This window comes from Lactuca serriola, chromosome 2 (genome assembly GCF_051521515.1).
Source record: "Lactuca serriola cultivar US96UC23 chromosome 2, Lser_US96UC23_V15, whole genome shotgun sequence".
In the NCBI taxonomy this organism is placed as follows: domain Eukaryota; kingdom Viridiplantae; phylum Streptophyta; class Magnoliopsida; order Asterales; family Asteraceae; genus Lactuca; species Lactuca serriola.
Genome location: NC_136409.1, coordinates 165,407,345 through 165,420,564, shown reverse-complemented (window position 1 = coordinate 165,420,564; position 13,220 = coordinate 165,407,345). Strand labels below are relative to the sequence as shown.

At 34.5% G+C, this 13,220-nt stretch overlaps 2 protein-coding genes across 2 annotated transcripts; both read right to left on the bottom strand.

Annotated features, from left to right (window-relative positions):
- Window positions 1–2,932: 2,932 nt before the first annotated feature.
- On the bottom strand, window positions 2,933–5,839 carry LOC145089747 (GDSL esterase/lipase At4g16230-like). Its single transcript, XM_079028143.1, has 5 exons — window positions 5,569–5,839; window positions 5,168–5,316; window positions 4,740–4,961; window positions 4,410–4,653; window positions 2,933–3,156 (listed from the first exon to the last, which is right to left on the bottom strand). Exons 1-5 carry the CDS (start codon window positions 5,837–5,839, stop codon window positions 2,933–2,935), a joined length of 1,110 nt encoding a protein of 369 aa, XP_078884269.1.
- A 2,908-nt stretch (window positions 5,840–8,747) lies between these two features.
- Window positions 8,748–11,948, bottom strand: LOC145087277 (cation/H(+) antiporter 1-like). Its single transcript, XM_079025212.1, has 4 exons — window positions 11,631–11,948; window positions 10,463–11,461; window positions 9,459–10,384; window positions 8,748–9,311 (listed from the first exon to the last, which is right to left on the bottom strand). The coding sequence occupies exons 1-4, from the start codon at window positions 11,784–11,786 to the stop codon at window positions 9,056–9,058; spliced, it is 2,337 nt and encodes a 778-aa protein (XP_078881338.1). The 5' UTR covers window positions 11,787–11,948; the 3' UTR covers window positions 8,748–9,055.
- Window positions 11,949–13,220: the final 1,272 nt, after the last annotated feature.

Genomic DNA, 13,220 nt, shown 5'->3' with positions numbered 1-13,220 from the left:
GCGGTGGCAACAACACCAAAATGGCAGTAACAACAGCGGTTATGACGGTAGCCACCACCTCACGGTGGTGGAGGTGGTTTCTTCTTTGTCCCCAGCCAAGCAAACATACACATGCACTCGTAATCAAGAACTGGACACCAAATTACTCCCAACCCAGCCACTACGGTGGCAGGTATCGATCGAAAACACCAACAACGGTGATCTAAAACCACTGGCAGCCCCTGCCGACATAAACTATTCCAAATCACAGAAAGAACGAAGAGAAAGGAGTAGATGAATGGGTACAATCATTACCGAGAACTTCGTATCCACACACACGCCTTGCATAGTGGCGAACATTGCTCGTTTCACCGGAGGAGGGCGGCGACAGCCCGCTGCTGGCATCCTCATGCTGCTCTTCGTCGCTGGCAGCAGCTTCGCCGACAATCTTGGGTGCGGTGGACTCCAGCTTCAACGTCAAGGAGGCGGCGGTCGGACTCAACAAGGCAGGTAGCGGTCGAACTTGTCTTCATCAATGGTGGCGGCTAGTGAAGCATTAGGGTTAGGCGTGTTTAGAGAAAAACGAGAAGGAAGGGAATGACGAGTTTAAGTCCCGTGTTCCTTTCAAACTTTCATCCTTTTGACAAGTTTAGTCCCTCCCCCACATAGCCTTTCCAACTTGAGTCCAATATTTACCCTTTCTACCCTGGCTTTGGAATGCTTCTTCAAATTAAATCCGATAATTACCATCTAGACCCTCAGCATTAAAATCATTTACACCTTAGGTACAAAATTTACCAAACAGCCCCCAATATCATAATTATGACATAATCAACCATTCCACCTCATTTCCTTTTAAATTAAATCCAAATAGTTACCACGGAACCCTTGTCTTCATAAATATTTACAAACTGAGTCCGGAACTCACACTTTTAACCCCTGACTTCTAAAACTGTGCCAATTAACTCCTCGAAACCAACACCCTGCATATATAATTATTTGTTTTAGGGCTACGAGCCATTCATTAATTTATTTATTTATTTATTAAATAAACGGGATTTTACACTCACTCATAAATCCCACACCACCTTCCTCCCCCTCCTTCAATACTTCTATGAGAGCATGTTACCATGCGAAAGGAAGCTCCTTAATTATTCAAGTGGAGGATCTATTGGTGACAAGACCCTAACATAAATTAAGGCATTGATAAAAAAAAAACATGGATAAAGATTTGAATCACACTTCTCAAGAAGATTGTTGGTATACTGATGCACCATGAGGTGTAAAAGAGGTGAACACCCCCTCCCAAATCAAAGCCTAACTATCCAAATTAACGAAGGTGGTCATGATGCTCACAAAGGAAAAATGTGTACAACCCACACCCCGTCCTTGTGGTATTTTCACTCAAGTGGGACATCCAACCAATATGTGCCCACAACCACAAGAAGACATGGAATAAGTGCAAGCAAGGGGAGGTTACACCGGGCCAAATCAAAGGAACTAAGATCATCCCTGAAGAAACCAAGGGTTGAATAACAACCAAAATATGGGCTATCAACCAAGTCAACTACCTCAATACCAACCAAGATCACCTTTTCCACCACAAAACTTTCAGCCAAGGTAATTGCAACACACTCCTCAACAAGCGGGATCATCAAGTATGTCCTTGGCGTACACAATGAAGGATATAGCCCAAACCTTCCAACAAGAGACAAAAGAAAGCATCAAGAACATAGTGCAACAAATTTCACAGCTTGCTACTTCAATTAGTAGGTTGGAATCTCAAGGTAAACTACATGCTCAACCCGAAAGTACCTGAAACATAATGTTTGTGCAATTAGCCCGAGGAGTGGAAAAAAGTATGATGGTCCAAAGTTGTTCGAAGACGAAGAAGAAGAAATAATTTTGGAAGAAGCACCAAAGAAATATGAAAAAAAAAAACTATGAAGCAAGAGAAGCTTGCCACCACTAAAGTCAAATATAGTTGCTTATTATGATCCCAGCTGGTTAAGATGTCTTTTTTGAATCATGTGCTATCTTAAATCCAAGCCAAGTTAAGGATATTTTTGCTAGCTACATGAGATCTTGAATTAGTTGCTTATATTGATGCCATATGGTTAAGCTGTCCTTCCACCAGAAGATCATGTATTGGTTACTCATTAGCTTAGGTAGGGCTTCAATATCTTGGCATACTAAAAAATAGAGTGTAGTGGCAAGATCATTTGCTGAAGCAAAATACAGGGCGATGGCCTGTATTGTTTGTGAAGTTCTATGGATTTGATGGCGTTTACAAAATCTAGATGCAGTACAACTAAGTGGGAATATTTTGGTTTGTGATAATGAGGCAGGTAGACACATAGTTGTCAATATGCTCTATCATGAAAGAAAAAAACATGTTGATGTGGATTGTTATTTTGTTCGGGAAAGTGTAAACAATGTTGATGTGATACCATGTCCTATTTGGTCCGAGTTTCAATCTGCATATATATTTACAAAGGCATTAGGGGATGATTGTGTTAAATTTATGTGCAACAAGTTGGGTGTTCGTGATCTTCACATTCCAACTTGAGAGGGAGTGTTGAGATACTTCTGATTTCTTTTTCTTTTAGTTTCCTTATTTACCAAGTATTCTTGCTCCATATGTAATGTATTTAGCAATAAATTAGGAGTCTTATGTCTTTCCTTTTTCTAGTAATATCCTTGGCTATATATAACAAGATGTATTTATGTTTTTATCAATAAGAAAGGAAAAAAATCATTCAAATTTTATAATGTTAAGCATCCATGATTTCCTATATGAGGTCATAGCCTTAAACAAATCCATTTACAAATACAAACAACATTATAACTTAGATCTGTTGAATTTTATTCATGAAACATACTTTGAATACAAGATGTGACACATGATATAAATTAATGATCCTTTCATCTCTTTTGGTCATATTTCTAAACATCAAGCCCTTTTCAAAGTGCTAAAATTTATTGGAGTCACAAATTTCGGATCTTCACCAAAGACCAACTCACGAGCCGCTAGTTTGACAGCCGCCTGAGAAGGGTGATATGCATCCCAGAACAAGTATTCATCCCTATTTGGACACACGTAGCCTCCTTTTTTGCAGTCACTTATTCCTTGTTGTGTGTGATTCCCACAACATGCTGTTTTAACATCTTTAAACCCTATCAAACAAGCTACTTTAGAACCCCAAATATGTAAGCATTTGCATGCAAATAAAAACTTAGGGACTAGTTGTTGGTATGATGGAGTGAAATCAAAATGATAAGTAATGAACAAAGCTTAGGCTCTAGTTGGTATGATGAAGTGGAATCACAATGGAAAGGAATGGACGATGTAATGAAATGAGCAAAGTAATTGAATAGATCATAAGCCTGAAGGAATGGAATGAACTATTAAAATATTTGGTTTGTTATGCACAATTTTAGAAAAAAAAAAAAAGATTGATAAATTAAAGAAATTAATCTTATTTTATGAAAATAAAATGTAATCAAAGAAAAATAAAAATCTAAATAAATTGCATATAAACACATCTTATGCTCGTTTGATATATTATTTGTGCTTTAAATAGTAAAAGACTTTATTTATCACTTTGAAAATTGTTTACAAAATAAAAAAAAATACCATGAAATTTTAAAACATATCTACAATAAAAATATAAGAAAAAATAATTTAATAGAAGCATTGAAATTTTCTTTATATATTATTGTTATTTTATATATATATATATATATATATATATATATATATATATATATATATATATAGAGAGAGAGAGAGAGAGAGAGAGTTAAGTTCATGTGAGAGAATGAGACTCACTTGTGGCCAAAGGATGCCAAAAAAATAAAATAAAAACCGAAGAAGAATTAAATAAAGGAAAAAAAAATATTTTTTTGAAACTTTTTGCTTAAAAAAACTAATAATAATAATAATAAAATCTTCGTCCATATATAATATTTTAACATCATGTGTGTAGAATATTACTTATAAAAATTTATTTTGCATAATATTTTATTAGAATATTACATATGATATTACACATGATATATTTGTATGATATTCTGCACACATGATGTTAGAAAATTAAGCATGGACAATGATTATTTTATTTTATTTTTTTGAAATAAAAGTTTGGAAAAATATATATATATATATATATATATATATATATATATATATATATATATATATATATATATATATATATATATATATATATATATATATATATATATATATATATATAGGAATGAATAAAAACACACCTCCCCTACAAAATGAAGATCAACCAAAGACAAGTAATCACATTACCATTATATTTCAATATGACAAACAAACATAATATTTTCATTCCACCCTACTGCTCCATTCTATTCCATTTTCGATTAGTGCACACCAAAGACTAAGTTATGCTTACCAATTGGTTTTTCAATGATATTCATAGTCATATTGTATGCATTCCCAAGAGAATACTTGAATCCTTCAACTGTAGAGCTCAAGTTTTTCAAAAGGGATTCAAGTGGTGTATAGAACGCAATAGCCAAGTCGTTAGGCTCCTTTGCACAATCACCAACGGGAGAGAATGAGCGGGCAATTGGGCAACATCCAATTGGTGGAACACTTATTACTCCAAACTTTCTTGCCCCTAGGCTATATAAGTTCTGTTATTTTAAAAATAAAATAATATAATATGAGTAAAAAGTTTAAAATCAAAATCTCCAGATGGTTTTGACAAATATCATGGAACCTTTAGATGAATGGCATATGTGGCTGTAAGGTTGGCGATGAAAAGCTCAGGAGTTACAGGATGAGTGAATATGTAGGACATGATGTCGTTACTTCCAATACTCATGATGTACATTGAACCTTGAAGCAAAAGTTGACCATTTGACTCACCTAGTATTGCGGTTATGTTTCCTTTAACAGTTGCAAATTGTTGGATTTGCTCTTCCAAAGATACAACTACCCCCTGTATTAGCATCGTACTTTTGTCATGGACATCAAATAGTAGTTGTAAACAAAGCCCAAATGATAGTATATGATAGAACAAGACGTATTGTATTATGTTTGGTATGCATTAGAATAAGAACGATCGATGTTAATAGGGTAAAAATTGCAATTTTCTTAAGAACCCTCTAATTAGTTGTATTCCCTATTAATAGAGGAAAGACTTACATAAGGATCTTTCCCTGTTTCTTTATCAAGGCCACAACCTCCCGAAGCAAAGTTCACCCCATGAAGAATTTTTCCCGTAAAGCTGGAACTATTTTTAAGGAGTGCAAGAAATGGAGGCGGGCTATGTTTGTAGCCACCCAAAAGTGTCACTGCACATTCAAGTAATAATTATATTGAATTTGCACATTAATAAGTTATATAAGAAAACGTGAAAAATATCCTCTACACGGCCCACACCAAACCTCTTCCAAGGCCCATTGTGGGGGGTAAATTGTTGTTATCACAACTTTTAAACACTTTTTGACAGGAAAGATATTTTACACCCTTATAAGGAATCCTTTGTTATCACCTCCGACTGATGTAACACTAGTTTGTACTATATATAGAAATTGATTATGTACCTATAGTGTCAGCAGCATTTTGTCCATTGCTAAACCTTCCAGTTGGTTTCGACTGTAGATAATCGATCCCATAATATGGGTGATTGGCTCTTGCGGTGCAGTTTTTGAGGTGCTTGTTTGTGCCAACATCTACTGTTGAATCACCAAATATGAAAACGGGTTGCATGGGTTTACTCGCTGCCTTGTTTGTGGGTATTGTTGACACACTAAAAAGGATTAGGCATGCAGTGAGTAGCACTGTTTTTTGAATTGTTAATGGCTTCATAGCCATGTTTGTTTGGTTAGTTTGTGAGAGAAGAGGGCAAGTACTTGTAGGAGATGGGGCCTTTTGGATCTTGAATGTACAAGAGGAAAAGTTTGAGATTAATGAAAGTATAATCCTTGGCTTACATCAATTACTATGATCGTCATCCTAGTTTATGACCAAAATATACCATGAAAAAAATGGGATTCTCGTTTTCTTATTATTATTTTTATTTTTATTTGTAATATAATGGGATTTGGGAGATATTGCGTTTGGTTTTGGACTTGAACTTGCAGAAGTTCGGATTGGTCCTGGCTTGAACAGCTTGATTTTTGGCTGATTATTAATTGTAGTGTTTTCTACCTGAACAATAAACTTAATACACAATGCAAGTAATTTACAACTTTTTAAGACATAAGTTTATGTAATTCTTATAATATTATTCTGGAGAATGATTCTTTAATTTGCAGAAAAATAAACTTGGTAATATATGTAGTGCTCAAAACAGAGCCACAGGTGCATACGAAGAAGTTGCGGAAAAGTTGCAACAAAACTATTAGTTAATTAATGTAAAACTACACATTTTTTTTCAACTTTAATCGCTTTTCTGACTATCTAATTTGAAAAGTTACAATAATGATCTTATAAACACATCCAAACACCTTAAAAAGAGTATACTTCCAACTCAGGCCATTATCATGTGGTGCATGCTAACGAGTTGATAGAAGTAGCAGTAATCACGATTTTTGGAACAGTCTAACAAAAAAAAAAGTAGTTTTATTTGATAATATTGTCTTCTTTTGGCATTTCAAAAAAGCACTAAGTTGAAATTAATCTGATTGGTTAACTAAAAAAACTTATTATTGCTATTTTCTACTTATAATGGTACCTAATATCTTTTTAGTGCATTGCAATAATAAGTTGTAACAAAATTCATGGTTATTTCACAAAATGGTTAAGGTCGAAATTAATTAGACACTAAACTATTGAATTTGTGTCAATTTAGTCACTAAATTTTGTTTAAGTGTGAAATGTCACTTGGACTTGTTATTTTTAATTAATAGTGATCCTTAAGACCGGTGACAACAATTCGGTAACAATACATATACAAGATTCAAAGTCCTTTTCTTTTTAAATATATAAATTATAAAATATAGAAATTTCTCATTTAAACATAAGACCATCTCCAATGCATTGAACTCATATGAGTTCAATGGATTGACACATATACATTCCACTCACTATACAATTTTATTCATTAAACTCTACACTCCATTAAACTCTATACAATTTAATAGATTGTCACATCATTTATCATTTTCTTTTTATTTATTATTATTTTTAAAAAATTAATTAGCATGAAATTAAAAATTAAAAACTACAATTAAAATTAACATTAATTAAAAAATTAACATAAAAAATAATATATATATATATATATATATATATATATATATATATATATATATATATATGTGTGTGTGTGTGTGTGTGTGTGTGAGAGAGAGAGAGAGAGGAGAGAGAATATAAAGTTCAATGGGGATTGAACTCCTCATTCCATTGAATCCTAGTCATTTTCCCACAATGGGGATTTTGAGTTTAATGATATTAAACTCCCCATTAAACCCTCCATTGAACTCCCATTGGAGATGGCCTAATTCACAAATCCTGTAAAAAAAATACAACTTTTTGCTAATATATAAGAAATTAATTATAGTGAACCTCAAAAATTATATCTACATCAATATATGACAGTATCTTGCATTTTGCCCATCCAATTGGCATGGAAGTCTAACTTTTAACCAATCACACTTCTATAATTAGTATTCATGATTCATCATCACCTCAATCCTAATAAACATACACAAAATAATCCGTTATTCACACTCCATCACATTTTTATTAAACTTTAACCGTACATCTCTACTATTAAACTGTAACTTTTTTGTTTAATTAGATATGCCAATGTTATGTATACACGTTAAACTAATGTGATTCTTGACTATCAATGTGATGTGCAATGTATTAAAAAAAACTAAAACAAATCAAACAAAGAAAAAAGGGTTAATGTCGAACTTAGATACCAAACTATTGAATTTGTGTTCATTTAATCACTCAACTTTGTTTAAGTCGTAAAATGTCATTAAACCTTTTTTTTATTCAGGGTGGTCATAATGGTCCTTATGACCGATGACAACAGGTTTTAGTAAAAACTTTAAATAAATAAATAACAAGTTCAATGACTTTTTACCACTTAAACAAAGTTTAGTGATTAAATGAACACAAATCTTATTTGGTGCTTAATTTCGATATGAACCCCTTACAATGTTTATGACTTGAATAAGACACCCTTATATTTTCCTTATAATTTAATCATCGAAACATACTATTATATGTGGTTATCTGGAAATGAAACTCAGTTACAAATAATAACTGGTTCCAATGCAATTAAAAAAAAACAACCTTTTTTATCGATAGAGTCAAAATATAAGTATTTTTATATGTAGATTTTCCTTATTTTTAATCACTAAACGAAGAGTCCTGCTACAAAAGCTTAGAAAGATTGTGAAATGTTTCTTTTGGGAAATTGAATTTTTTGGAGAGAATTTGATTTTGTTTTATAATTTTGGTAGGGACTCTTCTTAAAGCGTATTGGCAAAAATAATAATTTTAAAAAATAGATGTTTGTTCTTTGATTAAATTTCAAAATGTGATTGTTTGATATTATAACACTTTCCATTTTCGTCATTTTAGTGATTAACCCTTTTTTTTTTAACTTTCATCATTTTGTTATAAATGACCATCTAACTTTGACTCTTAGGAGCACACCCCAAACATAAGATCTCACTGCTAGTTTCTAAAAACAGATTAGAGAAGCTATAGATCTACAAGAGGTGGTTCATCTAAAACCATTATTTAAGAAGAAAAACGGATAAATTCAATCTCTCATTTCCATTTCTTACATTCAAACTAAAGTTGTTTCGTGGCTTCACTGTTTGTAGCACGATAAGGAAAAGAAAATATGCAAACCCATCTACCAATTCCTTTCCTTTCCTTACCAACTACATACTACACAAAATCTATATACACCACAACAACATGGCAAAAGATTCTCCTTCAACCTTACAAAACCCAACCACTATCGCAAAGCTTCTATGGTTGAACTTCTGAGAATCTACTAGTTCATGTTCATTCCTTACTTCAAGGACATTCTCATTGATTTATCTTCACATGTTACCAAATTCATCTATGTTGTTGAACAACTAAAACTGAACCACTGATATCAAATTCACTAGAAGCCAAAAAATCACCAACTACACCAAGCTCCGGACATTCTTCCCAGTCACTAATTCCCGTAGTTAAAAGCGAGTCACCTCTCCCACCTTTCCCCACCACAAACATGGAGTATGTCTCTGCCATGTCCCTCAATATCATCCCTGTTTGTACCCCATTTTCCACATACTTCTCAACAAATCTCACTTTCCCAGATGTTACATACCTGAAAAATGTAAATAAAAAAACAAGGTTGGACCAAATTCGTTATAAAATTTGAAGTTTTGACGGAATTTATAACAAGATTTAAATCTTGGCTAAAAGTGTAAATATAAAAAATTGACCTGTTAATTCTTATTTTATCATATCATACCTATGATAAAAATTGGCTAAAGCAGAACTATCCGCCTCCTCGACCTCCGATTCATTATCAATCGCCACCAAAACATTATCTTCCTTCTGGGAAACATCAATTCCAACATTAGGATCTTTAGCAGACGTCGGCAAAAACCTAACAATCGTAAGACTCGTATGATGATGTGTACTAAGCCGTTTACTAAACCCCAACGCCTCTCGATCATCGGGCCCACCAAAAAACAAAGTCGCAATCTGCTGTAACGATTCAGACCCCGCAGCTTGTGTCCCTGTAGTCGTATGCCCCCTATCCACCAAAATCGCAACCGAACATTGAGCGTTTCTCAACACTTTCTGATTCGTAGTCCGAATTCCATCCTTATCTTTCTCAAATTTCCCATCGATTCTTTGATGTTTATGAAACGGAAGAACAATAAACGAAGCCCTAATATCATCAGCGAAATCACAGACATCTTCATACATACTCATAAAAGGTGAGACTGTTTGGACTTGATGAATCATCATATTTGTTTCTTCAATGAAGATGTCAACAGCTTCGTTTATTTCCACGACGTCGTTTTTGTTGTAGTTGTACTCTTCGTCATCACTGGATTCATCGTCTTTTAATTGTTCGTATGATGCTGAAGTTTTTTTAATCTTTTCTGGAAGCTCGATTAAGTGCATTAAGTAGGGGGAAATTGGAACGTTGTCGGATCCTCTTAGGGATACGATGAGGCGTACCATGGTGTTCACAGGGTGGCGACTGTGAACACATGCGAGGAGTTTTAGTTCTTTATCGGGTCTGTGATATTCCATTGGTATGTGTTTGATGCCAATTGTGTCGCTTTCTCGTCTTACTAAGAAGCCGATTAAGGCTGCTGAGATTACTGAACTAATTACCACTGCTGAAACCATTAAGTTGTAAAATATCGAACTTGTCAACACCTGTTTTAACACAAAAAGGGCAAATTAGGTTGCTAAACAGAAGTACTACATCACGATAATGAAGGAAGAAGGACTTACTTTATTTTGCATAGCTGTTGTCAAGGTTAAAATATCCACATGCCCTTTCATGTTCATTAAAACAGCAAGAAGGACTCCTTCGTTTAATGGCGTCTTCAAGTACTTACATGCAGCAAGCGTACCAAAGATCTTTCCACCAATACTCAACACGATAACCATAAGAACAATCGCGACTCTTTTCAGTTCATTTAAATAACTTGTATCTGCTTTAAACCCAGTGTACCCAAAGTAAATAGGGAAGATAAAGTTATGAACTGTATATGTAAGAATAGCCAACAATGTTCTTGCTGATTTCCCACCCCTTGGGAACATCGACCCCATGAGGAAACAAGCTATTAAGCTGCTAAATCCCATAGTTTCAAAAGTCATGGCTGCAACAAGAACGACTGAACAAATCAACATTACCTCAACAGCTTGGAGGTTTTTATGGTTCCTGTTTCTGCGATTCAACCAGTTAACTAAATGTGTGGTGAAAATGATAATACCCACAAGAAGTAACAGTGAACAAAACGCCATTAATGCCCATCCGTTAACTGTTCGTTTATGTTTCTCACCGGAGATTATAACCAAAATAAACACAGCGTACATGTCACCGATTAAAGAAGAAGATATAGCGAGTCTGCCAATATCAGATGTTGCAAACTTCAAATCAGCTGCTAATCGGAAAACAATGGGGGACGCTGTGTTGGCTAAGATCACAGTGATGACTAGAGCTAAAGTGAAACGTGATCCACGAGATCCAGTTTCTTCATACACGAAGAAGGAGATGGCTGCTGCAAATAATGAACACATTAAGCAACCACCGCAGGCGATGATGCTTGCTGGACGTATGTTTCGCATTAGATAAGGAATGTCCATTTCGAGGCCCATGAGAAACATGATGCTAATTCTACAGTATAACGCCATGCTTTCGTAGAAATCAACAGCGAAATTTTGGAAGAAGAAGACGTGGATTGCTGGTGATCTCGATAAGCCTGATGGACCTAGCACGAATCCCGCCTGTGGTTCCAACAAAAAATTCGTAAATAGAATCAGCATACATGAATTCATGGTTTCCCTTTTGCAATTGGAAATGGAACAAATTAATGATAAAAAATAAAACAAATTAGAAACAAAAGATGCAATTGGATAGACGAAGGATGTCAGATGGAGGATGTGACATACTTACGAGGATCTGAGCAAGTGGGGCAGGTTGGCCCAAGGGTTTGAGGAAAATCTGAAAAACATGAGATAGAACCAGAATGGCGGAGACCTGTGTGGTCATCGTCAAGGCTGGGTTCATCGTATCGTTTTCAGGGCATAATAATTCCGTTGTATCTTCCATGATTGCTGGATTGAAGCTTTTGTTTACCTTTTTTTTCTTATGGAAAAGATGAAGAAAAGAAGGGGAAATGATTTGCAGATGTTGTTGAAGAAAAAATTGGAAGGGAAACGAAGGGGGAGATAGATCATCCTACAAATTTGCCAAATTTCCGTTCATGGTGTGGTGTTATTGAGAGAGAGAACTTTTATTAAAGATAAAATGAAAAACATAGACAAAACTATAAAAATGGTACTAGGTTTTGCATTTTTTTTTTTACAAAAATCCAAGCATTTCAAAACATTTCCGTTAAACCTGAAATGATGTGCCTTTCAATTTAATTTTCTATTTTTATTTATTATTTATTTAAAAAAATATAATTATGAGAAATTGAGTATTTATCTCATGAATAATTTGATAACAATAATCAACATTTTATAAAGACAAAATTGCAAAAATGGTCCATATGCTTAGCAAAATTATGTGATTTTGGTACAAAAAGTTTTAATGGTGTACCAATCGTCCAAAATTAGATTTTTTTTTATTGGTTTTGGACACTATCAACATGAAAATACCATTATACCCCTTATATTTATTTTTAATTATTTTGTATTTATTTTATTGTTTTAATTAAATAAAAATAGAAAAGGCGCCACCCCTCCCTCTCTCTTTATATGACCCTTTCTACCAACTATTCCCATTCATGTAGATTGATTTGTAACAACTTGTTCCGGGTCATTTCATAATTCGAGATCGTGACTCGAGGATCAAGTATCGTAAGGTTTCGGGCCTTGGGAATGAGAGGTTTAGCCCCATTTTTTTTTTTTTTTTTTGGGGGGGGGGGGGGGGTGGATAATGTAGGTTACGGGTACTGACTGTTTAGTTTGTGTTTTGGAGCCTAGGGGTATAACAAAAAAAGGGATGTTGTGGGCTTTTATGAATTTTTATTTAAGTCCGGAAGGTTTTGAGGCAAATGAGATTTGACAAGATTATAGAGCTTCTCGTTACCTTTCTGTGGATCTAAAGAACGTCGAAATCGGAGTTGGAACGAAGAAGTTATGACCGTTTGAAGTTGCAAGGATTTAGGCTTAAGTCGAGTACGCTAGACTTACGGGGAGTACGTTGAGCATACGAGTCTCAGATGATCGCAAGGGACCACTCTCGTACGCTGGGCGTACGATCTGTACGTTGGGCGTACGTCAAACAGACCAAAACCCTAGTTTTGGGTCTTGGACCCTATTTAAACACCTTAATTTTCCCTTATACCTTCTTATGACCAACCTCCACCTCTCCAAACCCTGAGAACAAAACCCTAATTGCTTTTTGAATGTTTTGAGCATAGAAGTGATATTTGAGAGGGTTTTTTGGTGATCTTGAAAGAAGAAGAGCTCTTGGAAGTTGCATTGGTGTGGTTAAAGCTTGTGGATCCAGAATCACCACCAACTTGGAAAGCTTTTG

Bases quoted from the DNA above. Each gene is read 5' to 3' on its own strand.
- LOC145089747 (XM_079028143.1), bottom strand. From the start codon at position 5,839: ATGGCTATGAAGCCATTAACAATTCAAAAAACAGTGCTACTCACTGCA. The intron at 4,962-5,167 runs GTAAGTCTTTCC...ATGCTAATACAG, and splicing joins AAACAGGGAAAGATCCTTAT to GGGGTAGTTGTATCTTTGGA. The intron at 3,157-4,409 runs GTAAGCATAACT...CTTGTTTGATAG, and splicing joins TATCATTGAAAAACCAATTG to GGTTTAAAGATGTTAAAACA.
- LOC145087277 (XM_079025212.1), bottom strand. From the start codon at position 11,786: ATGGAAGATACAACGGAATTATTATGCCCTGAAAACGATACGATGAAC. The intron at 10,385-10,462 runs GTAAGTCCTTCT...GTGTTAAAACAG, and splicing joins CAACAGCTATGCAAAATAAA to GTGTTGACAAGTTCGATATT. The intron at 9,312-9,458 runs GTATGATATGAT...TACATTTTTCAG, and splicing joins TTAGCCAATTTTTATCATAG to GTATGTAACATCTGGGAAAG.